The sequence below is a fragment of the Passer domesticus genome, chromosome 4, assembly GCF_036417665.1.
Source record: "Passer domesticus isolate bPasDom1 chromosome 4, bPasDom1.hap1, whole genome shotgun sequence".
In the NCBI taxonomy this organism is placed as follows: Eukaryota; Metazoa; Chordata; class Aves; order Passeriformes; family Passeridae; genus Passer; species Passer domesticus.
The window spans coordinates 52,671,021-52,696,471 of record NC_087477.1 but is presented as its reverse complement, the minus strand read 5'-3'; the positions used below and the strand labels follow the sequence as shown (position 1 = coordinate 52,696,471).

Below are 25,451 nucleotides of genomic sequence, written 5' to 3'. Positions count from 1 at the left end.
CTGAAATTCCTATAATTCAAAATAATTTCCTATTGAAGTGCATTGCAGGATTTGCAATCTCAGTATTTGAGATTGCCAGTGTTCAGAGAAAAAGCAAATGCAAATTGCACAGGAAAGAACTCTTTAAATAAATACATCTAATATGTTATTCATTTCCCGCTACAAATCAAAACACAGTACAGGATTCACTAGCAGATGAGGAGTGAAAACAAAAAAGTACCAAATACACCAGCTGGTTTAACTCAAAACAGATAATCATGGAAGAGGAGAGAAGGTAAGAAACTGAAGTACTACTTGGTGATAAGTTCTGACCTTGAACACACACAGTGTACTCTGCCAGGATGAACTATATAGTGGCAATATTTTGAAGGCATATACTGAACTAATCTCAAAATGTTAGGACATACCAGAGTATATACACCACTCAGAAAGAATTAGAGGATTTTTTATTTCAACTTCAAAATACACAAAAGTATTTGAGCTACCAAGACTGATACACTATTGACCTAAACACCTGCCTTATTTCCTTAAATGTGCCTCTCTTCCTTCACATTCCTAATGAAAGCTGTGCCCCCACCAGCTGACTGACTCCCTGCAAGCTCTTTGTGATACAGATACCCTTTCTATGGTTTACTTTCAAAGAGTCACTACTATGTGTTTCATTCTGATCAGGATGTGAATTATACTTTAATAACAAAGAATATCCTGGAAATATTCTTGACAAGAACACAGTTATAAAAACCTCTGATGAACACTACTATCTACTAGCAAGCCACAAGTAAAGGACAACTACCTTTAAAAAGCTAAGATTTGTACAAAGGAAAAAAGACATCATCACCTAATACCGCATTTCTCTTCTACAGTATGAGAAATATGTATGACATCAGTCCAGATTTTTCAAGGCATTAGGACTGGCGCATGCCATGGTCTCAAGTGACTATCTAAAAAATGCAGCTGAAGGGCTGGAAGGACTTTTTAATGCAATACACTATTACATTACAAATAAGACAAGATGTGAAACAACACCTTGAGAAGGAAATCTCCTTATTAATATTTCTGTTTACATGAACCAGAATCATGTACAAAGTCAAAGCACTGCATTGCATAGCTGAATCAAACGCCAGCAATATAAACAGCATGATATCAAGTGAGCAACGAGGTTGCTTTAAGAAACTAGGACGCTGCATCCTGAAGCTTACTGATTGTCAGGCTGAGGGGGACTCTAAAACAGCAGATAAAGTTGATGCATTTGTTGTAAACTTTCCAGCATTCAAGCTTTATTTGTCCGAGTTTGATACTCCCCTCTGTGGGTGGAGAAGCCGAGGGACTGGCTGACGTCACCCAAAGAGCAGGGATAAAGTGCAGTGCCCACAGCTTTGGAATGAGTAAAACTTCTTAGGAGGTATAAAAAGGTCGGCTGCCCTGTCTGGCAGGTGCTCTGCTGACAGCAGCCCTCCTCCTACAGCTCAACTCTTCACACGGACCCAAGGAAAAAAGAACAGTAACAAGGAAAATCTGTCCACAATGCCACAAAATGTTGTTCTCCAAGGACCGTCACCCTGGGGATTCAGGCTCTCAGGAGGAATAGATTTTAACCAGCCCTTAATCATAACCAGGGTATGTACTCTTTCCATTTCCTTTCTATTTATTCCATCTACTAGTTGCTGTAGATTTTTGTCTTTTAATTTTCTGGAGTTCAGAGATGCAGACAAAGCTGTGAGTAGATAACAAAGTAGCTGCTAGTTCTGAGGAAAGCCAGCTGAATACTAGGAGTTTTTACAAGTTTTGTGTGACAAGTTTCTGTGATTGGTCTAAGAGACTATAACTGCACTTCTCCTTCGGTCTCAAAATTAAATTCAAGTGCCTTGGCAGCAGAAAAACTCTGGCATGATTTCCTAGGCTTTCAAAATTACATTCAAACTTACTAAAAGAAAGACCACGCTTTTATACTTTCCACAGCTAGCTTCTCTGATCACTGGGGGAGAAAACTGCTTGGCAGCAGCTCCTCATGCCTGGGAGTTTGTGCTTTGCAGATTAACCTGACTCTTATTTAACTAAACCAAGTTCTGTTTATTGCCAGCAAAGGCAATAATAACTGTTTTTACATATCTAAAAGTTTTCACTTTCATGAATGCTAAAAGCATGAGTTATTAGAAAGTTATCCAGTCCTGCATATGAAAGAGGGTGGGTTATTTGGTGGGTTTTGCCATATTTAGAAACTAAAAGTTTACCTTGCCCTTCCTCCTCTAATAAATGGCAAGAATTTGAGCCTTTATTCTTTTTCATGGGTTTTGAGATAGCTGCAATATAAGAAACCAGTGGCTCAATCAATGTAGCACACAACACACTGTCAGAGGCCCTGCACCTACAGATGTGGATCTTCTCAAAAACAGGATACATATTTTGAGAATTTCTATATTTTAAAAATTGTGTTCAATGCACAGCAGGCTAGAATTCATTCTCCTTATATTTCTGCTGATTTTCAGGACCTTAGACACACCAAACACGTGTTCCATGAGCCTACAAATTGCTATGGGTTTTTTTTGTTTTGTTTTTCCTTTTTTTTTTTTAAAGCCCTACACTGTGACTCACTATATACACTTTGCCTGGTATTGGGTAAATGTCAAAAGCCTTGAAGGATGTATACCACTAGTGATGTCTTGCAGTAAATATGCTTCCAAACAAGAACCAATAGAAAGCTTAAGGGCCATCTTTTCACATATTAACTAGTATAAATTAACTTAGTGATTCATTCCAGATTTATAAAAGCATTAAAAAATTATGCATTTTAAATAAAAGTAAATGAAAATGCTATTATTTGACTCAATGAAGTTACATAACAACTGCTCATAGAATATAGCAAAGCCTTTAGAGAAATAGGAGACAGAAACATTGAATTAAAAAAAATCTCTGGATGTTTTGGGGCCTTCATTGCCTTTTATGGGCCTCTAAAAGAAAAATAGTTTCCATTATCTCTAATGAAAAATATTTTAGCGGTGTCTGGTTTGTATTTTCTTTGTGTTTAGATTAAGTGCAATGAAGTTTAAAACTGCAATAACAAAGGATGTTACTATAAATATAACTTTCTAAAGAATAAATTACTTTGCAGTTGACTCATACCTACCAAATGCCTCACAAGACATAAGCCATTGCAGAAATGCTCAAAATCACGTTTCAAGCAGTACAATGAAATATATATAAATACATATATATATATAGGGGGAAAAGGTTACATTTGCTTAGCTCAGATTTAAGAATATTAACAGTAAATTTGTTTAAAGTTAGTATTTTTGTTGCCACTGCCTACATTTAGAAGAGTCCCTCATTAAATATTCATGCAATACCCCTTAAGAAATAGGAGCATTTCAAAAGATTCTCCAGTCTTGCCTCTTGGGTTCTAGGTGTTCCTTTTGTAAAAGTTATCATAAGCAGCCCATTCACACTAGGTTTAACTGTCCTGACAAGAAAAACTAATAAACAACAAATAGAAATTATTTTAAAATATTTTCCGAATAAAATAATCGGACAGGTTAAGATTGGTTGGCTATGTCCTTGTTCAGCAAGAGACAGCTTTTATCAGGACTTGTCAAGAGAGACAGACGACATAAGAGATCATTATCCATCTGTCTAAAGAACAGATGTCACTTCAAAAGCTCATGCGAAAATTGTTCTGTTGTTTTGACTATTTCAAGCAAATGCAAAAACTAGAGACCATGATCACTGGGAGAGAGGAAGAACAGGAGGGGAGTAATAATCAACATATTCAAATTCTATTATGGTCAGAAACAATAAATTAACTACAAAGACTGAAAACATTAAAATATTTGGAACTTTGCATAGATGCAAAGAAATTGCATTAATGAAACTGATTACAGGAACAATTGAGACTTGTGCAGTTTGGAGAGAATGGTAAAATATTATCAACTCTAGATTTAAGTTCTATTTTATTTTTATAGACCTTTACCAATCACAATGCAAGTATTCATACTAACTCAGTTTTATGTTTAGGCACTCTGTCTGCAGACATTCATAGCTCTCTTCAAAAAACACAGAGCCTGAAATATTTATGATGGTGTAAGGTCATAAGCTTTACAAGTCTATTATCAGATGCAGAGAGATTTTCTTCAGAGTTTCTTTGGAGACATTTGACCCTCATGTGGTTAAATAGTCTGTGACATCTGAATGACCAACATCTATTTTTGTATTTATCCAAATCCAAGATGCCCAGGATACAGGAGTAACAGGCATACCATGCAGACATGGCCTGAGGAGCAAGGAAAAAATTTTCTCAAAGCAACACTAGAATCTACCTCATGAAGCCAGGGTGAGCAAGCAACAAACACTACCGTCACAACACAATTCTAAGTGTTCAAAATACACAGTTAACGTGTAACTAATAAGAAACAGCACCACAATGTCGATATCATACCCATGATATCTTGCACTGCACAGCATGGTCCCTTCCTATAAAATGTAGTCTGCAGGGCAGGTGCCTGCTCTGCAGCTTAGTAGGCCAGGGCATGTAGAGCTCAGCACCCCCATCAAGGTGTTAAGGCCCAAGAGACATCTCAGGAGCTTAGCAACAATCAATTCAGCCAAGGAATAGGAAATACAGACTCCTGTGTCTTTCCTTCCTTGCTCCCACCAAATGATGGCAACCCCATTCAAACATCTATGTGGTATCACTGCAGCTGCTGACAACTTATAAAACCCAAGGGATTTAGGAGCAACACAGAGCAGGGCATGTTCTGCTAGCAGCACAGCTGCAGGGGAATGTACTGTGCTAGGCAGACACACTACTTTATAAGGCAGGATCACTGTCTCAGGGCTTTGCTGCAGTATGTCACAGGTACAAGAGATGATTTGTTGTGACGTGTAAAACACACATGCTGCAGAGCAACCTCCATAAGGGTTATACAAGCAAACTTACTTTTGAGAGGGAACCAAGAACAGTTGGTTTGCCCAGTTAGGTATTAAAGCATCAACAGTCACACTGAAACACGAGGAATTCTGCTGCAGTTTGTCATTGCAGAGATATTCACAACATGTTAAGCCAAATCAGGAGCAATTCCACTTTGAAGGAAGAAGAAGGATCATACCTCTAACCCCTGTCTTATTATAGTGGTAAAAGTGGTTTCACTGCTGATCATTTACACTTACAGCTGTTGAAGTTTGAGAAGTAGACAATTTTAGAGATTTCAGACTTAGAATTTATAAACAACTTCCTCGATTCATATTGAAACAGATTATTCAGGCACTCAAACACTTTGTTAAGCTCACAATACACTAGTCCATTCTTCTGAAGGGCAAGGGTGTAATAGTCTAAAGCTGGCCACAAGCATCCCTTTGGAAAGTTTGCCTGACTTGATAATAACACATGCATTGTAGTTTGCTACAGTGATATCAAAATAAGTTTACACATGGCAGTGCAGAAAAAGAGCTCACAAAACAATCTCTTTGATCATTCAGACTCACCTAATGGAGATGGAAAGAGGAGGGAACAACACCCCTTCACTGATTTTTGCCATTATTTCAATACTAATACAGTGCAACTCATAGTAAAATAAATTTCTATTTGGCTTTTATGTTGACAGTAGTGTCCCCTTCAGAGACAAGTCTGCCAGCTCCACCAAAGCTGAGGTTCAGAACATGCTGGAAGTACACTGGGCAGCTTACTCTCTTCCTTTGCTGGAAAACTGTGAAATACCACAGCTGAAAAATGTCTCCACAGCATGTTTTGCAGTCAAGACAACACATGCTTTCACTACAGCAGAAAATAGTGAGAAAAATTCTCTGCAATAGATTTTTCATTCAATATATGTCACAGATAAAAGAACTGCATTTGGCAATAAAGACTATATTGACATTTATTTTTTGTCTTCACACTGGGATTCATGTACTTACAAATAGGCAACTAATGTTCCTTTGCATGACCCAACTTGTGCCTTCTGCTGTTAGAGAGCTGAATTTTACAAGTTTATGTGCTACATGCATGAATTTCATGTTGCTGTCTAGGTAATCAAGACTTGCCCAAAAGGGCAATACACATGTAAGGACAGAAATCCCACTCAGTGACCTAAGATCTCTTGTGTATGTGGTATGTGTGTAAGTGTTGTGGTGGCAGGAGAAGTCACCTCTTGCAAACAGAGGCCTGTCATTCTAGAAGAAGCTTCAGTAACATCTAAGGTCATGGCCTCTCTACAGTAGTTCTTTTAAAGCAAAATTATGTTGGATTTCAATTAGTTTCCCAACCATAAGAAGTTTGTCAACTGGACAAAAAGAAGAAAAAAACAAGCATAGAAAGATAACCTTAGGGCTATTTCTGTGAATGTCACAGATGGTGATACATGTACATAAGGTATGAATTGCACCACACAGACCATCATGAAGGATCAGGGCCACTGTTACTTAAATGCCAGGGGATTTAAACCTAAGCACTTTAAGGAGTTCAGCAACACAGTTTCTTACCAGTTCTTTTCTACTGATTGCTGTTGTTAAGGGGAAAACATAACTTTTTTTCAAGCAAATTATATTTATAATGGTAGTGGAAAAATAATATTTAAAGATGAGTTACAGTAATTACAGAAATCAGAGTAGAAACTAATGCAGAAAGGTGAAGATAATTTCTTTCTAATTTAGATTATGATGAATAAAACATTCATATGGTTTTCTGACAATAGAACTACAGAGCCTTTGGCAAAATACTTCCTCCATCCAACAGAAAATAGGGGAATGTGATGAAGTTTATTTTCTCTATTAATTTTTGGGTATGCATGGTGATTAAGCAGTTACATTTTGGTCTTTTCAGATTACACCCGGAAGCAAGGCTTCAGCTGCCAACCTGTGCCCTGGTGATGTTATTATAGCTATTGATGGTCTAGGCACAGAGAACATGACACATAATGATGCCCAGGAGAGAATTAAAGCAGCTACACATCAGCTTTGTTTGAAAATAGAGAGGTACGTGTACACATCTGCCTATTTCTGAAAGAAGATACTACTCAATCAACAGTACAACTGATGGTGTAACTATTTAAAATAATGTGAAGAAGTTTCCAAAATCCTTAAAATTACAGGCAACTAGACCTACCTCTTAAACTCCAGATCAAGCCAGACTCCCCAGAACTCATTTTTGTAGGCAGAAAAAGAACAGCTTCCCTCAGGTAATTCACACTGTAATTCTGCTGACTGCACAAGTCCTCTGTTTACTGTCAGTAAGCAAACAGTTCTTCATATTTTGGAGAAATAATAAAATCCTCACCTAGTGTTAGTTGTTCAGTGACCTCTCTGCTCTAACACTCCCTCAGTCACAGGTGCTTATCTCTGCCTCCTTCTCCCAACCACACATAAAGCTGCCACTGCATCATCCCAGTAAGAGAAAACAACATCATGTCACACTTTCATAAGGGGTGACAAAGGAGTGAGTTTAAAGCCAATCAATCTCTTTGGTCACAACATATTAAGCCTAAAAATTACTCTCAAAGCAATGTTTAAAACAAAATTGAGAAACATTGTCTTACCGGAACTGCAGTACTTTTGTGTTCACTTCTCTCTACTAGAGCTCAGAAGAGAAACAACCTGCAGCTTCACATCTCCAGCTGAGTTTGCTCAGCCTGTAATCAGAATCACTTGGCACACTCTTTCAGCTGTCTCCAAAATTAAGACAGTGATGATTAACCTGAGGCTCTCAAGGAGGCAAACTCTTTATTGTAGCTGACTACAATATTTCTTTTGAAATAAAATAGTGTTTGTTTTTTTTTAAAGAGTGTTGTTGAATTACTAGAGCACACACCATAGTTAAATATTCCTTCTGTTAATTCAATGTTCTCCTATAGATTGATATGCCATTTAACAACTATCTTGGGAAGTCAGTTTCAAGATGTGATAAATGTATATATAATAAGCAGCACCAGATTAATATTTAACATTATTACTATGCTACTTTAAAATTAGCTGCCACATTTCACTTTGTCAAAAAAAAAACGGAACTGTAACTGATATTTTTGTGTTTGTTACTTCTGCCTACATGACTGAAAGAATCACCTATGCAACTTCAATTTCCCCTTGCAAATACTTTGCATACTTAGATTGCACTTCAACACTGAAAAGCAGGCTTGACATGAAAACTATAGTCTTTAAAAACAAAATTGATGTTTAGAATTATTACTAATATATTCATATAAAATATTCTGGGGACCCAACATTAATTCTAGCAACCATTACAAAACCAAAAAAACTAAAACTAAAACTGAGCTAACTTGGTTGGCTCAGGTCACAAAGTCACTAATCTTCCTTTCCTTTTGCATTTGGTAACTATTAACAACGTATTTCCCAATGTTAATAGCATACATAATTTTTTTAGAAGTAAATACATTTTATGTATATCAGTTACATATCATTGGTATATTTTTATGTCAAAACACTACAAGAGTATAGAAAAAGCCTGCAGATTAACAAGCTACATTGTATTTTTATGGGGACATACACAACTCTATAGGAATTCAAATTATTTAAATTCGGCCTCTCTTACTTTCTTTCTAGGGCAGGAACTAAGCTATGGTCGCCACAAGTTGCAGAAGACGGCAGAGCACATCCCTTCAAGATAAATTTGGAAGCTGAACCTCAGGTATGAACTCTGAAAAGTTACCTAACCATTTTCATTTGCCTTTTTAAACTCAAAAAAAAATCTCTCTTGTGGTTATTAAAATTCTTTAACTGGAACTTCATCCATAATTAGCCAGTTTAAGCTCATATGAACCCTCATGATTATGACATCCAAGAATACCATTTTATCTGACTCAATGTTTTTGATTTTTCAGCTGTAACCAAAACAAAATATTAAAAAGCTACAACAAATTCTCATTTTCCTTTAAGAGTCTACATATCACCATAGTTTTATTATGGAAATAAAATATGTCCTCTTATTCTGATACAGTTCAAGTTGCTTTGACTCCTTTAGAGATTCTTTGTCATTTGAGGAAGTTCTTCATTCAATAAATATAAAGTACCTAAGTGATGAAGTCATCAGATCACAAAATTCATGTTGATGTAGTCAGTTAAACAGAGAGATCTTTAAATGATGGATCTCTTTACCTCCAGACATTTTTATACTATGCCACAAAACTGAAGTTTACTTATTCACACAAGACCCATGTACAGGTCAATAAGCAAATCACTCACCAGTGACTTTCTGACTAGGAAAGTCTTGATTGTTGTATATGACTAAAGCAAATCCAATCAATTGACAGCCATCTCTCTTTTCAAACTCAAAAAAAGAAAAAGCTACTATGAGTCAAAGCCCTCATATTGCTAATAGCAAATTAGCCAGCTACTGCTTACAACTCATCCTTTATTTCTTTGTCATTCCTCTTTAACCTACATAATCATTTGCTGTTATCTCAAGAGCAGGGAGGGAAGAATATTCGGCTGATCCTGGAAAGCCAGGTTCAAAGCAAATATATCAAAGTATTTATTCTGTGATATCCTAGGAAGAAAAAATGTAAGTCTAGATTCTATTCCAATAAACCCTGTGCAATAGACTTCCACCAATTCTGTTTTCACAGAGGTGCTCCCAAACATGAATACAACATTTCAGTGTTTTCTCTCTCTTCTTTCTGATCTAAAACTTTAATTAAGTGATACAGCAAACTCCATCAGAAATAATATAGCCTCTTCAGCAGCAGAAATACTATAGTGAAGAAACAAAACTATTTTAAATGCATATTCTTGTGGAAGAGCTAGGATACACATTAGATGACTAGTAATGGAACAAATTCACTAAAAAAGCTATAGAGAAAACCATGCAGGCATGCATGACACAAGAGCAATCCCTCTGCATGAAAGCTGCATTCCTAAAAAGGACAGTTCCTTAAAAATAGATCACAAGATTTCACTAAGTGCTATTTGGCAGACTATTGAAAAGCAGCCTCCATTGGGCAATCAGAAAAACTGTTTCTCCTAGATTAAACAGCCAGCATTTTCATTTAGAATATCTCTTTTTCATTCCTAGGAAGTTCAGGAGTACTGAGTATATTTCATAAATAGTAGGCATCCAAAAAGTAGCAATGCTTGCAAGCAAATATACTAAACCATTCCTGGAATGTTTTAAGTTTTAGATTAAATTCTTCCATCTGAGTATCCATCACTCCCTGTGAAATAAAAATACATATAGCCTATTCTTCTACAATTGCTGGAATTCAAAATTAAATTTTACAGCATATTTAGTCACAACACGAGACACAGGAGCATGCATACCAGTATAGAAGACAGCAAAAGTTTCTTGAATCTCAGATGACAAATTTTTGCACACTTGCAACCTGTGCTGTCCAAGTCTTATAAGAGTTTGCTGAATTCTAACAATAAATACAGGCACTGAAGCCAAGATGAATGGAGAAAAAAGCAAAAGCAGTAATGTATTACTTTAAACATAGAACTCTTTTATCCAAAAGTATTGCATGCATTTACTGGTGTGCAGAAATGGAAAGCCACTGACTTATATTTATATAATAACCAAAATTACTGAAAAGGTCATAGATCTTATAAATGTATCCATTTTTTCACTCTCATCAAATAGACATTTTAAAATTCACTAAGAAAGTTAAGAGAAGTCTGTTATTTAAAATACATTATGAGCCAACTAAATAACAATAACAAATGATGACTTACACAATCTTCTTAATAAGTACCTAATTCAAGTTGGTAAGCTAATAAAAGATACTTAGAAATTAATGGAAACCATATTTTAAATTGTTCAGCAAGTGGACAAATATTTGGCCAAAGAATGCTTACTTTAGCTTCAATGAATGAAAATAATTCTACAGATTCATGGAGATAAACAATTAAATACTGTGCCCACGTACAGCTATGGAACATGGAACCTTCACACTGTAGCAAATTTCTGAATCAGCCTGAGAATCTCCCAAAGGCCACCTGGAGACTGATACAGGCAATTGTCAGAGCACAGTGAGAGCTCTCACTATTTTTAAATCTGAGAAGAGGAAACTGAGGCAACAATTCTAATTCACAGCTGTAAGTGGCTGACTGAGAGTCATTCTTGAAAGCTACACATTCCCATATAAATACAGCCACCCTGATTTTGACAGTCTGGACAATCTATAGTGTGATGGATAAATAATAGGAAATAACAGACTTGAAGAATTACTAGTGCAATCACATTGTATTCTGAATAAAGGCAATTTATAACATAACATACTCAACAAATATAAGTAGAAAGAGAAAACAAAACCATTACATGGCAAATTTTATAATAAAATTATTTTTAAAATGCTTTCTGCTATATTGTCAATGTAAAAAAATATGATGACTCACAAATGTTTTCTGTTATGATCCCTTTAACCTCATTGAAAATAATTTTGTATTCATTGCCACAATTTCTTGAATTGTTTTTATTTGAACTTTTCTTTCTTACTTCTATCTTTGCCTTTGAACATTTTGTTCAGTCAGACTAGTCTTTGGCCGTGAAGGAGATTATACATTCCTGGGAGATATATTATGCACATAGATAAGTATAAAAATCTAAGAAAAACACAATCCATTGTTCTAAGAAGTAAGTTTATAGTCTATTACCATTTATAATCAACTTTTGAAACAATATAATTGTGCTGGGCTAGTTTTGAGGACCTACCTCTCTTTATAACAGCACTCAAAGATAAAGGTCTTAGTCACAAGATACCTCCAAAATGGACAGACACTTTGTGTTCTGTCACAGCAATTACCCCAAGGAATGCCATCATACCGGCTGTGAGGGATGCATTTCTACAGGCTTTTGGTGCTACATTATTTCTATTCCTTATACCTGTATCAATGCAAAAATGTAACTAGCCCCACAAAAAAAAATCAGTCATTTGGGAAAAATAATTAATAAATTAAATACTGTAATTCTCCAGTATTCCTATTTCGAAATTTCAACAACATCCAGTTCTCATTTAGCTTTTGAACTAAAAGAGGACTTTTCACAGATTCAATTATATCAAATAAACACAAGAGCTGGACTATTTTGTTGCTGTATGTTCTGTTACTGACATTTTATATTAATAGATAGGTTATAAAGAAAGCAGAATTTAAGTCTCACTAACTGCAAGTTGTTTCACAACTGTTACATTGTAAACATGCTGTTATGGTGCCACATCTTCTGTTCATTTCTCTGTAAGAAATGAAATATGGGGATGAAATTACAATGTTCACAGTTGGTTTTGTTTGTTTTGCATCATACATGGATTTGAACAAATTTTAAATACTTAGACATTAATATCTTTCATTAAGTAGCTATGATCCTAAGCTATTAGATTATTTCCATTTACTAATACATTTTGTTAACTGCAATTTTGTTCTATCAGACAGAAAGAAGGAATTGCAAGTAAAACCTTTGTGCTCATTTATCTGATTATTGCTTTCAGTAGCCTCTTAAAGTGCAATGCTGCTAAACATTTTCATTTAATAAAACTGCTTTTTACTGTTTGCATTTTCTGGTTGCATATTCTATATATCCATGACTTTTCTTTAGTCTGATCCTAAATATATTTTGAAAACTGTTGCATAACAATTGTACTCAATACCAAACCCAAACTGGAGAACTGGAAAAAAATTCAATGAAAATGGAAGTATTAATGACCTGTGCTATCTTAACATTGCAAGTTGAAGTTTCTAAGGAAAAGATCAATTCAGGTTGTAAAAACCTCTTTGTGAGAAACAAAAGCTTTTTATTCCATATGGATGGAAGTTCAAATGCTCTCACAGAAATGTTTCCAAAGAATGCCACATGCCATCAGGACAAGGTGATGGACTGCAGCAGTTCATGTTCTTCATTCACTATAAAAAAAGGGGAAAAGCCCTCAGCAGATGACAACATTATTTTTTTTCAAAGTCCCTATTTCTGAGGCTTAGGAGTGGACCTGAGCTAGAAGGGCCTCAAAGGACACTGCAATAATTACGCAGAATAAAAATAAGTGAATTTTCATGCAGTCAGAAGTCTTTATCATTCCTGGCCAACCACTAGGAAAGGACATTTTAAGATATCTGATAAACCATCAGAGATTTTATTTCCAGGCCTCATCCTTTTGAATTCCAGAAACTGAGGAAATTATCCTGGTAAATTACAAAAAAAGTATACAGGCAGAACACAGGCACACAGGCAGAATTATTTCAGATTTACCCATTTCTGGGTTTTACTTATTTATGATGATTTCACATTAAATTGTAGAGCAGTGCTATTTTTGATACACAGATATGCATTAAAAATTGAATACATTCAGAAGTATGTCCTCAATCAGATGTATGTTCAAGAAATTAAGATAAGCATACATTAAATGTTTTAAAAGAATAATGTAAACCTTGTCAAATCTAGTGACCAATATGAAAGGTCACTCTAATATTCATCCCTCCCATTTCTTCTAAGCCTTCTGCTTTCCTTGAGGTGACAAATTAATGTGTATGGCTCAAGTAATATATACAAAATTCATGGAAAAACATAATATGCTTGCACCTGTTTAAAAATAGCAGAGTTGCAAAAGTAAAAATGCAGTTATTAACAATACTGCTGTTGTCAGATTTACTCATTGCTAGCTTTGGTGTGCATTGTAGCTCTGTGTGTTTTGTCTGCCTATCATGTACAGGAATTCAAGCCTATTGGTACAGCTCACAACAGAAGGGCCCAGCCTTTTGTTGCAGCAGCAAATATTGATGACAAAAGACAGGTAGTGAGCTCCTCCTATAACTCTCCAATTGGGCTCTATTCATCTGGCAATATTCAAGATGCGCTTCACGGACAACTGAGGGGTCTCATTCCTAACTCGGCGCAAAAGTGAGTATTGGTATTTACTTATGATACATCGTCATTTGTGGTACATCATCATCTGTTCTGGTTTCAATTTAAAAGTCCAGCTCTTGCTGTTTTTTTCTGAGACTCAGGATACTCATTGTCCAAAAAAAAGGGTGATCAAGGAAGCATTTTTTTCCAACACCAAGAACTATCCATTCAGCTTTCTAGTAGCAATGCTGCAGGTAGCTAAAATTTGCCCTCTGCTTTGGGCTGCAACATGACCCTCCAACCTTCTCTCCTATAAGTGCACTTTACTTTGCATGTTTCTGAACACTACAGTGATTGTATTTTGAGCACCAGGAATGAACAAACTAAACATGGTTACTTCACGGTTAAAATTTTTAAACATTGTTGGCTACTTTTAAACTAGAAAGCATTATGACTGAATGAGCATTTGTAGGCCAAAGAAAGCTATTTTATCTCTTTTTTCTTTACAGGATATCAACTACTTTGAACACAAGCATAATATTCGGCCCAAACCCTTCATAATCTCAGGCCGAAGCAGGTTATAAACTTTGACTGCTGTGCTAGATTTGATGCATGGGATTATTTTTTTAATGGACAGATACTCACCATTGACATTAATTAAGCATTTTGATGCATTTGAAATTTACTTATAGTACTAGACAGCCTAATGCTGAAATCGAAAGCAAACAAACAAGAAGAATTAAATGGTTGTCTTTCAGAGCTCAGGCTTGAAATTCAAATTTCTCTTTCCAAAAGAAAGTAGATCTACACTCCCATCTCAGTTATACTGATTAGAGTCTGAAGTAAGTGAAGCTGTGATTCAGTTTGCAGCACAGCACCAGATATTGTACACTTACAGATCTTTGGCACTGTGAACTTCATCTGACCAAATGTAGTCTAATTTTTTAACATGCTAAATAAAAGATAGATACATAGTACATATATATTACTTATTACATATAAATAAAAGATAGCCTACATATAAATAAAAAATAGCTAAAGATAGACAGTTATTAGCATTCAGAGATTTCAAACTTGCATTTCAGCAGACCTCTTTCCAGAGGGCAATCTACTGCTGAAGTAGGAAAACTGATGCCACAGATTTGTAAAGTTCCAATGCAGAAAATATTACATATTCATATCCATCATTTTAGTGTAACAAACCTCCATCTTAACTGGTGATGAAATTCCTCACTACGGTTTTCCTTATTACAGAGGGGAAAAAAACAATACAAACTCTGTGGCTAAAAAATACAAGGAAGCTGAAAAGGGCCTGAGGGATGAAATATTTTGTCATGTGATCCTTTATCCTTTCTAGCAGCAGCAGTTTGTGGGACCACCAGGTACCACACAAAGCTGGCTTTGGGACCAATAGGTACCATTTTACAAGTGCCTAGATTTATGAAGAGTCAAATGAGTATAATCTCACAATTCAGAAACGAAAATGATGTAGTATTTTCCATGAAAATGTTGAAGTAAATGACCATTTACCAGAATATAAGATGAAGAATATAAACTGCAAAAACTACCCCACCAGCAATGCAACAAGTTTAAGAATTTCAGCTGGGCAAGGTCTGTCCAGAATTCTAGCGCTGCACTTGCAAACTGCAGAACCTCTGACACAGGGTGTTGCATCTACAAAACCTTGTGTCACAGTTTTTCTACTACTTTTTCATCTGTTGGACTTAATCCACTGCTAAACACAGCAAAAAACAAACTACCACCTCACCTCTAAATATCCCTTTAGGATAGACAGCAGAGTCTTTGACTAAAAGAAGACATGACTGTGGACTGTGCGTTTGAACTAATGGATTGGACATTGGACAGAATTGTGGACTTTGGTGAAACTAACTGGAAATTGTCTTCAATATATAACTATATGCTATTTATTTTTTACCTATAATTTATTCTGTTTTAATATTATTTTGGCTTCACATAGCGAGAGTGAGAGTTGTGCTTTTTCTAGTCTTTTCCTGCTACATTCCATTTACTAACACTATTAGCACTGACAAAACTTATTCTACTGCAGGATCTAATGGTGGTATTGTTTCTTCTAAAAGGAAATACTGCAAATATGTATGTTGCCCTGTGTGAATTTTTTGGCTGGCTCATGCTTGGTGATGATGCACACCTATATTTGCGTTAAGGCTTGCCTACCATTTCAGGAATGCTTTTGTTTGATGTGTCTTTGATGAAAAAAAATGTAAATTTCCCTTTAAAACTTTGAGAAAGTGGTCCTACACAAATTCTGCTTTGAATCAAAGGGAGAATTTTGGGTTTCCTACTCCACCCGAGAGTAGCTACTGGGCAGAGTTCTGAACTATCAAACTGGGAAACAGAGCATTGTCCCAGGTTTACACAGCTTGGAAAGAACCACGCACAACCCCAACATCAGGCTGGAGGACAGAGATGGATCATTTATTGTCCTACAGCTCAGAATATCACATAAATGGTAACCAATGACTGTAGAAAGTTCTGCTTATGTGCAGTTACACAATAACAGTAAAGAAATACCCCATAACAAAGAAAGCCTCTGAGGTACTGTGCAGACAAGACTGAAGTGTTCAAAATAGTGATACTGAAAAAGACTCCAGGTCTAATATTCACATTCTTTTGCTAATCTTTTTCCAGGTATGTTGAATTGGTGTACAGTAACTTCAGTCATGTCAAGCAACACTAATATTTTTTAAAAGTATACCTCTTATTTTTATATATAAATTATATGTAAAGTCTACTTCAAAAGCCATAAGATTAATTCTCTGAATTAACCCATTGTTCTTGTGAAGGACTACTTTACATTCTACTGGAAACACTGTAATTTAGAAAAGCAAAAGTAAGGTTGGATGTTTTAGTAACTTTTCTTCTTTGCAATGACGATCAAATACTTTTTTTTAAAAAAATTGTTAAACTAGTTTTACAAGATTCATAAATATCTTACTCTGGAATTTAAGTAAATCCAGGAAATTTCACATTCATTATTTTACATTTCTTCATAGTAATTTTTCAGCAGTGTAGTGAGATAATTGTGAGGTACAGAACTGGAATGATGTGTCTAGGATTCTTCCAGTGCTGCAGGTGTTTATTCTGTCTCTGACATGAACAACTTACTACCCTTTTTATAGCTTGTAAGAATTACTCACTTAGAACAAAGAATTTTAGGGAGACTTAATTATTCCTCAATAAAACCTAGTATTAAAAATGTAAAATAATGTTTTACACTGAATTATTTCACCTATCAAAGGATTTTTACTACCTTTAAAGAAAATGCATGCCAGGATTTTAAGGACTGCTTTATAGCTGGCCTTGATACCTTTTATAGGAAAACTATCATCAATGACAGCATGTACTTTTGCTTTTCTCTGCTTTCTGTAGTTTTGCTTTTTGGAGCTTGTTCCATTTATGCCTTTCAGCACTGTTAACATCACCGTACCCCTGTCCTTTTGTCTTCACTCTCTGTAATCCCCCGCACACTGCACCCTTTCCTGCACTCTGGCCATGAACACAGTGGATGCAGCACTCCTTCGGGGCTGGACTGTGGCAGTGGGCGCAGCACCCCCTCTTCCATTAGCACGGTCAGCTCCATCTGCCCCACCGAGCTGAAGGCAGTGTCTAAGATGGCCCCTAATGTCCCCCTGGAAATGGAGCTTCCCGGTGTCAAGATTGTTCACGCCCAGTTTAACACACCTATGCAGTTGTACTCAGATGACAATATCATGGAAACACTGCAAGGCCAAGTGTCTACAGCTCTGGGGGAAACACCTGTCATAAGGTAATTAGAGCGGCATCTATAATATTTATGATTACACAAATTTAAAATATACCAAAAAATAGTATCACACTGTTTCTACAAAAAAAAAAAAGAGGAAAAGGGGTAGAGAGAAACCAAGTAATTTAAAACCATTCAATATTCACTAAAATATTAATCATTTCTGGGTTTTAACCCAAAGTATTAAAGGAGTCCTTCAGAGGATACAAATAAATATTTCATAGGTAATAATCTTAGAATGTAGCTAATAAATAAAAAACTATGATACTACCTGGACTATTACATAACTGACCACTCCAAGATTTCAATTCTCTCCAAAATTTAAAAAATTTAAATAAAATATTATATTTATCTAATAATTATTTCATCAATTTCTCTTATTAGTAATTCACTAAATAATAATAAATAAAATTTATATCCACTGTTGAAATTCAGGTTACGAAGATTAGGAAATATTATAGATGGTTATAGATACTTAACTCCCATTCTAGACAACTCATTCAGTAAAACTAGCTCTTGTACAATAAGAGGCAGAATTTACTGTAGGCCCACAAATCCATGTCTGACTTATGAATTTATTCACTGCACAACTAAAGTCAGGTAGGAACCTTATGTATATGGATAAAAATTATGATTATACAATGAAAAGTTTTAAAGCACTTTTCTTTTTTTTAGGAGACAATTCACCATTTAGGTAGCTTTATCTTTACCTTTGCAAAATAGTAACTTTTTCCTGGTTTACAACAGTACTTAATTTAATAATTCATAATATATATGGCATAAACTAAAGCTAAGTACTAATATTTTAAATAAGCAATAATCATTGGCACCAATGAGCCTTCTTCAGCACCTTGCAGAATTTGACTGGTGCTAACAAAAAAAATATGTTTATATAAAAGTATTTAGGTTCATCCTATCTAATGAAAACTGTAGTTCATGGAGTCTTTTCAGAGTGAAGTTACTCTATTGTTTGAATATTTATGATCAATCAGAACAATCAGAGAACAATAAAAGAAAAATTTGCTGCTTGATTATTTTGAAATAATGGATTAAGCCCAAAGTAATCAGATTTCACACTGCCTGTGACATCGCCTACTCTCTCTATGCAGGTGTGAAATGTCTCTTGCTGTGGGATGGTTTTCACTATGAATGTACCAAGAAATGTAAAATGACACATTTGTGTCTTGGTTTTTTTGCCTTCTGTATGTAATTGCACTATCACTTGCCTTATATTTATAAATATTTTAGTAAAGAGGAGAGAATTCAGGGGTTTAATTAAACATTGCCAAGAATTGTAAAAACTACACTACTTATATTCATTAAAAGCTTCTGACAAGAGAAACCGGTAGCTTTTTCACCAGCTTAAGATGGCTCAAAGAAATCTACTGATTGATGAAGATCAAAAAATTCACATGAGCAACAGGGGTCACTGTCCAGCTGCTGCTGCTCTTACTGGGCCATTTAGCAGCTTGGATGCTACCCTGGGAAAAAAACCAAACCATTTAAAGAAAAATTCAGTCTAATTCTTTGTGGAGAGTAGGAAGCCAGTTGCAACAGGAAATTTAAACTGGACATTTGTGTGTGTAGCTGTAAGCTAATAGAATGCATCAAATTAAATTTGGATATTTCTGATTACCCCCAGTAAGTGTATGAAATTTACAAATGTTACATATTCAGTCTAATTCCTGTCATTGCATATAGTCCTCTACTCTTCCTCTTGACTAATTAGGATGCCATTTATCATGAACAATTTAAAATATTCAGCAAAGTTTAAAATGCCATGAAATATTCTTAGTAAAATCTTTGTCTCACAGGTCATTTGAGATTCAGCCATTAACTCCTGTTTGGACAATAAATTACTTTATATTTTTATCATAACATAGCCACTGCAAAAGAAAGCCTTGTCTTATTTTTATTAAATTAAGAAATAGAACATCCATTTTTCAGTATTCACCTTACAGTGTTTCCTATTTTGTGATACTTATTTCACTCCTTTTCATAATCTCCATATGTTTAATAAATAACAATTCTCTTGGCCAAATAATCCCTATATTACCTAGTGATCAAGCTGACTTAGAAGTCATGTTCTCCCTAAAGATGTGACTGGTTAGGTTTTGGCCGACCTTGTGTAAAGGCATGAGCTGTGATTTTAACAACATTCTTGAGGGCAGCTGCTGCAAAAAGGGAACTTCTGGATACCATAGCAGAGAGCACCTGGTAATGCAGCAGGTGATTACTGGAATGAAACTACTTTGAGACTAAATTGCTTTTTCTCAAATGCCAGTAGAGCCAAAACAGTAATTATGGAAATACATTAATGAGTTTCTAGATTTATTTTTGTAACAGTTGCACTGATTTAAGTTTTTTCAGCACTGTTCAGATCAAAAGGAAGCTATATAAAGCAATGTTACCTGGAAGAAAGTTTCTCAATAGTCATAGGAACATGTCTTTATGTTTGTTTCCTGAATCATACTCTGCCTGGTAGAGACATTGCTTTAGAGTTACGTTTGATAAACTGTTTTTATCTGCTCTTCCTTCTTTGACACAGTGACCCATCTCCCAACTCAATGTCTCAGTCTGACGTGTACAAGATGCTGCATGCCAACCAGGAGGAGCCCAGTCAGCCGCGCCAGTCTGGCTCCTTTAAGGTGCTCCAGAATTTAGTCTCCGAGGAAGGTGGTTAATAACAACGTATTCTACCTGTTCAAATCATTTTGAAATGTTTGTGGGAGGGGGGAATCCATGAAGAAAATAAGAAAGATTAGAGATACAACAATTCCTGAAAGCTCAAATAATTCCAGACTTTATAGCTACCACACCAGTCTCCTGCCATTTCCCCTCCTTGCTAGCACAGCAAGCAGTCTCCTCTGTAATACAATGCAGTGCTGATCACATTTTCTAGAATCTCCTCTCAGATTTTAAGATCTCTAATATCCAAAGTTGACTTTAACTGAATAAAGTTTTATCTGTAAGAATTTCTGGGACGAGCTGCTTATACTTATGACACCAAGAAAGAAAACACCCTCTTCCACATCCAGGGAAAAAGGAATTTAAACCAACTCCTGAAATCCCCTTAAAACCTATTTCCTCTTTATTATAAATTAAACTGAAGAAGACAATATAATTTATAGTCATATTTCCTTCAAATGAAGAAGTTTAGAAAATAAAATTATTAAAGGCTGCAAGTTTATGATATTTACAGTAAGCATAAAGAGAAAAATACAACCAAAATTAACCTAAAAGGTAATATTTTAAATTTTAATGTTTATATATCAATATTTACTAGAGAAGGAATAAAGGCATCCAATTGTCTACATATGTATCATTGTGGGATTTTACTTAGCATTTTCTTGTATTTCGCTATTATTTTGTATTCATATCATGTTACTAATCTTGCCAAGTTGTTGTACGGTTAGTTATATAAATAAGAAGCTTTCTGACAATAGGTCTTGATTATGTCATGTTTCTGTGTTAAAGTCCAATCCTCCTCCCTCTCTGCTATATCCAAGACCTACTCAGAGAATTAGGTGATGTCCATGAGGCAGAGAGCACTGCATATGAAATCTCTTTTGGACTTGCTTTTGGCTACAGCTTACACAATATTTCTCCTGATTCCAAAGAGGTGGAATCTAGCCTACTTAACTTTTCTAGTGAGACTGCATTGTTTGTTCATGTAAGTGAAAGCTTGTAAATACATCCAGAAGTATATGTACAGTAGAGAAAATATAGAAAAGTGCAGAAAGTACTTAGCTGCAGCAGATGCTTTTATATTAGCCTGTACATAACAGGGTTGTTTTGTTTCTTAGATGGGCGCCCTGTGGGAACAAGAAGTGTGAAAGCACCAGTAACAAAGACACCTACTGCCATGCCTGGTGTCCAGAAAGTGCCACTGTGTGACAAATGTGGGAGTGGGATCCTGTAAGTTATTTCTTTTTAGTTTTAGAAATCCCCAGCTTAAGCACACGTCATCTTCAAACACCACTGCAAACTACGGAAGTGTGTTCCCAAAATGCTGCTAGAGAACAGAGATACAAAAATATATTGTTCTAAATGTCAAATTATAACCTGTACCTTCAACAATTTTAATACAGATTATATAAGTTTTGACAAACTACCACTGAGGTTTTAATTGAGATTTCTCAGGACCTTTTGCAAGTCAACCATTAATTATATAATGAAACCAGCAGTTATCCATGCTGTGCTGTGTCAGGCTGTGAACTCTCAAAAATTTCTTGTTAATGCAAAGCATCCTTCTCCCAACCCAGTGGGAGTATCCAACAAGCTCTGTAGACCTGTTTTAAAACTATCAGATTTCTACCTGATTAACATCACTAACTTCAGCAAAGAACACATATAATGATGAACTGAGAAAACACAAACATGAATAAAAAGCAATCTAGTTTTGAAAGTCTTTTTGTCATCCTTTTGATAGGTTAGGCTGTGCTTTCTGTCTTGGAACCAAACCAACATATTTCTTCAAACTCTTCATTTTCCAGTGCTTGTGAACTATGTGATCAACTCTACAGGATTTTATGTCGCCTACACAAACTCAGCATCCAACCTTAAATTATATAGTAGCTTCTAAAACCACAAGATGAACCTTTTAAAGCCTTAAAATAAATACCTAGAACATACACTGTATCATAGAATCTGAATGGTTTGAGTTGGGAGGGAATTAAAGATCATCTAGTTCCAACCCCCCTACCATGGGCAAGGATACCTTGGGTATCCTTGCCCATGGTAGGGGGGGTGGAACTAGATGCAGTCTGGGTTGCTGCAGTTTCTTTTCTCATTTTAAATTTCTATTCATTGATTGGGGCTTTTTCTTTACCTTGTTTCCATACAGAGGGACAGTGGTGAAGGCACGTGATAAATACCGGCATCCAGAATGCTTCGTGTGCTCTGACTGCGATCTCAACCTGAAACAAAAAGGTTACTTCTTTGTGGAGGGCCAGCTGTACTGTGAAGCTCACGCCCGCGCCCGCATGAGGCCACCCGAGGGATACGAAACAGTCACGGTTTACCCAAAATGCTAGTCCTAGGTTAACACACAAACGTATGCATGCACACAAAAAGCCTTTACCAGCTTAGAACTGCAGTACGAGTGTCAGGATTTCTGCCTAAATCCAAAGTAGCAGCCTTTAAACCTTTCCCTGTGGGATTCTGAGAGAGGCAGAAGTCCTTGTTAGCCAGCAATAGTATATTATACCAGCAAAATTCTGCTAAAATATTGGTTTTGAAACTGTCAATATAACTCAAGGAAATATAAACTAAAACAGCTCTCCTGGAATACAAAAAGTGAAACAGCTGAGGTATTACATGGATGCTACAGCATTATGTACACATATATATATTATATACATAAGTGCTGTAAGCAAGACATTATTTTTAACATAAATTAAGTATTTGTGCAAACACTAAAGCCATGGAAGTCTTACAGGCTGGGCCGCTATAAATGTAGAAACTTGACAGATTAGAAAAGCAGCAATTTTACATGTTTAGTACAATACAAGCAGTTGTTCGTGTCTGCTATTATTCAACTATCATTAATGTATGCCCCAAACATGTTTTGCTTACTTTGCTCTGAATTTGGGGTTATAGTACCTTAGTTTTCTGATGCAGCAACTGTGATAAAAAATAAATGTCAAGTCACACAATAAAATGGTTAATATAATAAAGACTGGTTAGTATGAAACAAAGCAAAAGTTCTATGTTGTCTTAATGATTTTCAAATTATATCCACTTTCACATCACTTTGCAGAAAATTGTTCTAAGGCATGCACATACATAAATTGTTTTTTTGGAAAAGAACCTCACACTCTAATAGGAATTGTGAATTCATTGTGAATTGAGAATGAAAACAAATTTTGAAACTTTTCTGCAGAAAATGATACTGGATTTTTGTATGTCCATCTTTCAATTTACATACTAGAAACAAAATCTATGATGGGAAAATATCATCAAAATAGCTTTACTGCTGGTAAAGTAAAGCTTGAACAACTTTTAAATAAATGTTAATTAAAATATGCAAAGGCAAGATCTTTTAGTAAAAAGCCTGGGGAAGTCCTAAGGAGTAAAAAGCCAAAAAACTGAAGGAATGTCAGTTTCTAAGCAATTTCTGAAACTTGTCAAGGACTACATTGTTTTCTGGTAGGTGCCAGCCACATAAACACACGTAACAGTTAAACCATACTTAGAACTTTTAGAAAACATCAAACCAAGTCGTAAATTCTTTATTGGGGTATTTTTAACCTGCTCTAAATTAGAAAAATCTACAAAATTTTATATCAAGTCCACAAGACTAGCAAAAAATTAACAACCCAGAGACAAACAATCTTATGTACTTTTCCCATTCTATAATGTAAGAAGCCTATAATATAAGTAGAATAGGGAATCAAAACTAATTATGCATACTTCAAATTTATTTTAAAAATTCACAATTCCCAAAGATTTAAATACAATGTCCACACATTCAAAGACTTTTCAATATGTCTTAAACTATTTTTTCAGAACTCTGAAGTTTTAAAAATGTGTGTGTCACTGCATTTATTACTTACATTTCCATATCAAATGCAGAGATTAAAAAAAAAAAAAAGTGTTGCACCCTTTTCAAGGTTAGTTCCTGAATTATTTTTGGGCACAAAATACAATTCTGCTCCTCAGGTATCCTGGAGGAAATGAGTAGTATAAATATTATTCCATTGATAAAGCTCATAAATCTGAAAATTCTTTTGAAAATAAGACTGTGCATAATGTCTATTTTTACAAACTTAAAATGTCATTGGTGTTTTCAAATGTTTGTTTAATTTTTATGTCTTTGTGGAGTAACTAAAAGTAAAAATAAATCTACTACATATGATACATATTCTGTGTTTCTTTTCCTCTGGTATGGAAAATGAGGAAGTGTGAGCATCAAGTGACCTGACAACAACAGAGGTTTGGATTTCAGTCTGAGAGAGCAGTGTGCTTTGGATTGATCAGATCCCTGGCAAGAATGAAAGACAATTTTTATATTAGGCATTTGAGAACATATCCAGGGCTTTCTAAAACAGAATGAGATCATGTGCTTTCCAAACTAAAGACTCAAAACTCCTCTTATAAGGTTAAAACCTTATATGAAACTGCAATACTCCAAATGAGGAAGCCAAGAATTACTTCTGAAAATATACAGATTAATATGTTTATTAACCTATCTAGTTGATTATATGTTACTTTTGAATCCATTTTCCAAGACAAATGCTTTTGGTCTTTTAAGTAATGCAGTTCTGCCAAAAATCTGAAATCTTAGAAAGTATTCTAAAGTAGTTAAAAGAAACTGAATAGCTTCCTTCATTTTTTCAACTACCTTTTATCACCTAAAAAATTAGACTCGTACTTCTGTTCAGATCAGAAGTGGGCTATTGAATATGAGCCCTCCACTGTTCCCACTGACTGCATTTTGGTTCACATCACACAACTTCAGAGTGCACAAAGTGGTTTCTTTCAGGATGAAATTCAAGCAGAAGTTGTGCTTTGGGAGCACTGCTAATGCAAACCAATCACTAAAGGGAACTCAATCCATAGAATCAAACTGCAGCTGAATAGACCATGCCTGAAACATGTGTTAAGACAGATGCCTCAATATCAACTGATCTGCTCCTACTGCATCTCACTGCCTTTTAAAACATGCCTAGTTTTAAGAATTGATTGCAAGTTTCATAGGGGAAAGGATTCTTAATAGAAATTAAATTACTGACTGCTCATCCAGTCTCAGAAATTGGACTTGATTTCAGATGTTTCAAATCTCAGAGCTGTTTGATCAAGATTTCTGCTTCAAATTTCTATAAACCATATCAAAGAGCATAACTCTGCAGCTGGGTAGAAATCTGACTTGCTTGTAAA

General features: G+C 35.3%; 1 protein-coding gene and 1 long non-coding RNA gene across 7 annotated transcripts in view; one reads left to right on the top strand and one right to left on the bottom strand.

Moving 5' to 3' along the window:
• The window catches only part of LOC135299227 (uncharacterized), a 95,718-nt gene that overhangs the window by 62,199 nt on the left and 8,068 nt on the right, over window positions 1-25,451 (bottom strand). For all 4 annotated transcript variants that reach the window (XR_010361254.1, XR_010361253.1, XR_010361257.1 and 1 more), the window contains exon 5: window positions 22,402-22,489. This is a non-coding gene — a long non-coding RNA (uncharacterized LOC135299227). The remainder of the gene's footprint in view (window positions 1-22,401; window positions 22,490-25,451) is intronic.
• Window positions 1,259-24,433, top strand: PDLIM3 (PDZ and LIM domain 3). 3 transcript variants are annotated; one of them, XM_064417956.1, is made up of 8 exons: window positions 1,259-1,617; window positions 6,809-6,960; window positions 8,542-8,626; window positions 14,275-14,342; window positions 17,310-17,573; window positions 20,119-20,246; window positions 21,377-21,488; window positions 22,417-24,433. In XM_064417956.1, exons 1-8 carry the CDS (start codon window positions 1,525-1,527, stop codon window positions 22,604-22,606), a joined length of 1,092 nt encoding a protein of 363 aa, XP_064274026.1. In that variant the 5' UTR covers window positions 1,259-1,524; the 3' UTR covers window positions 22,607-24,433. The 3 variants fall into 3 exon arrangements, with proteins under 3 accessions (XP_064274026.1, XP_064274025.1, XP_064274027.1); XM_064417955.1 differs by lacking the exon at window positions 14,275-14,342 and adding an exon at window positions 13,632-13,819 and having other exon boundaries at window positions 1,279-1,617; XM_064417957.1 differs by lacking the exons at window positions 14,275-14,342; window positions 17,310-17,573 and adding an exon at window positions 13,632-13,819 and having other exon boundaries at window positions 1,311-1,617.

What these genes read in the sequence shown, in the direction of transcription:
- PDLIM3 (XM_064417955.1), top strand. Translation starts at nt 1,525, where the DNA reads ATGCCACAAAATGTTGTTCTCCAAGGACCGTCACCCTGGGGATTCAGG. An exon ending in AGCCCTTAATCATAACCAGG is followed by an intron (nt 1,618 to 6,808) that starts GTATGTACTCTT and finishes TGGTCTTTTCAG; the next exon opens with ATTACACCCGGAAGCAAGGC. An exon ending in CTTTGTTTGAAAATAGAGAG is followed by an intron (nt 6,961 to 8,541) that starts GTACGTGTACAC and finishes CTTTCTTTCTAG; the next exon opens with GGCAGGAACTAAGCTATGGT.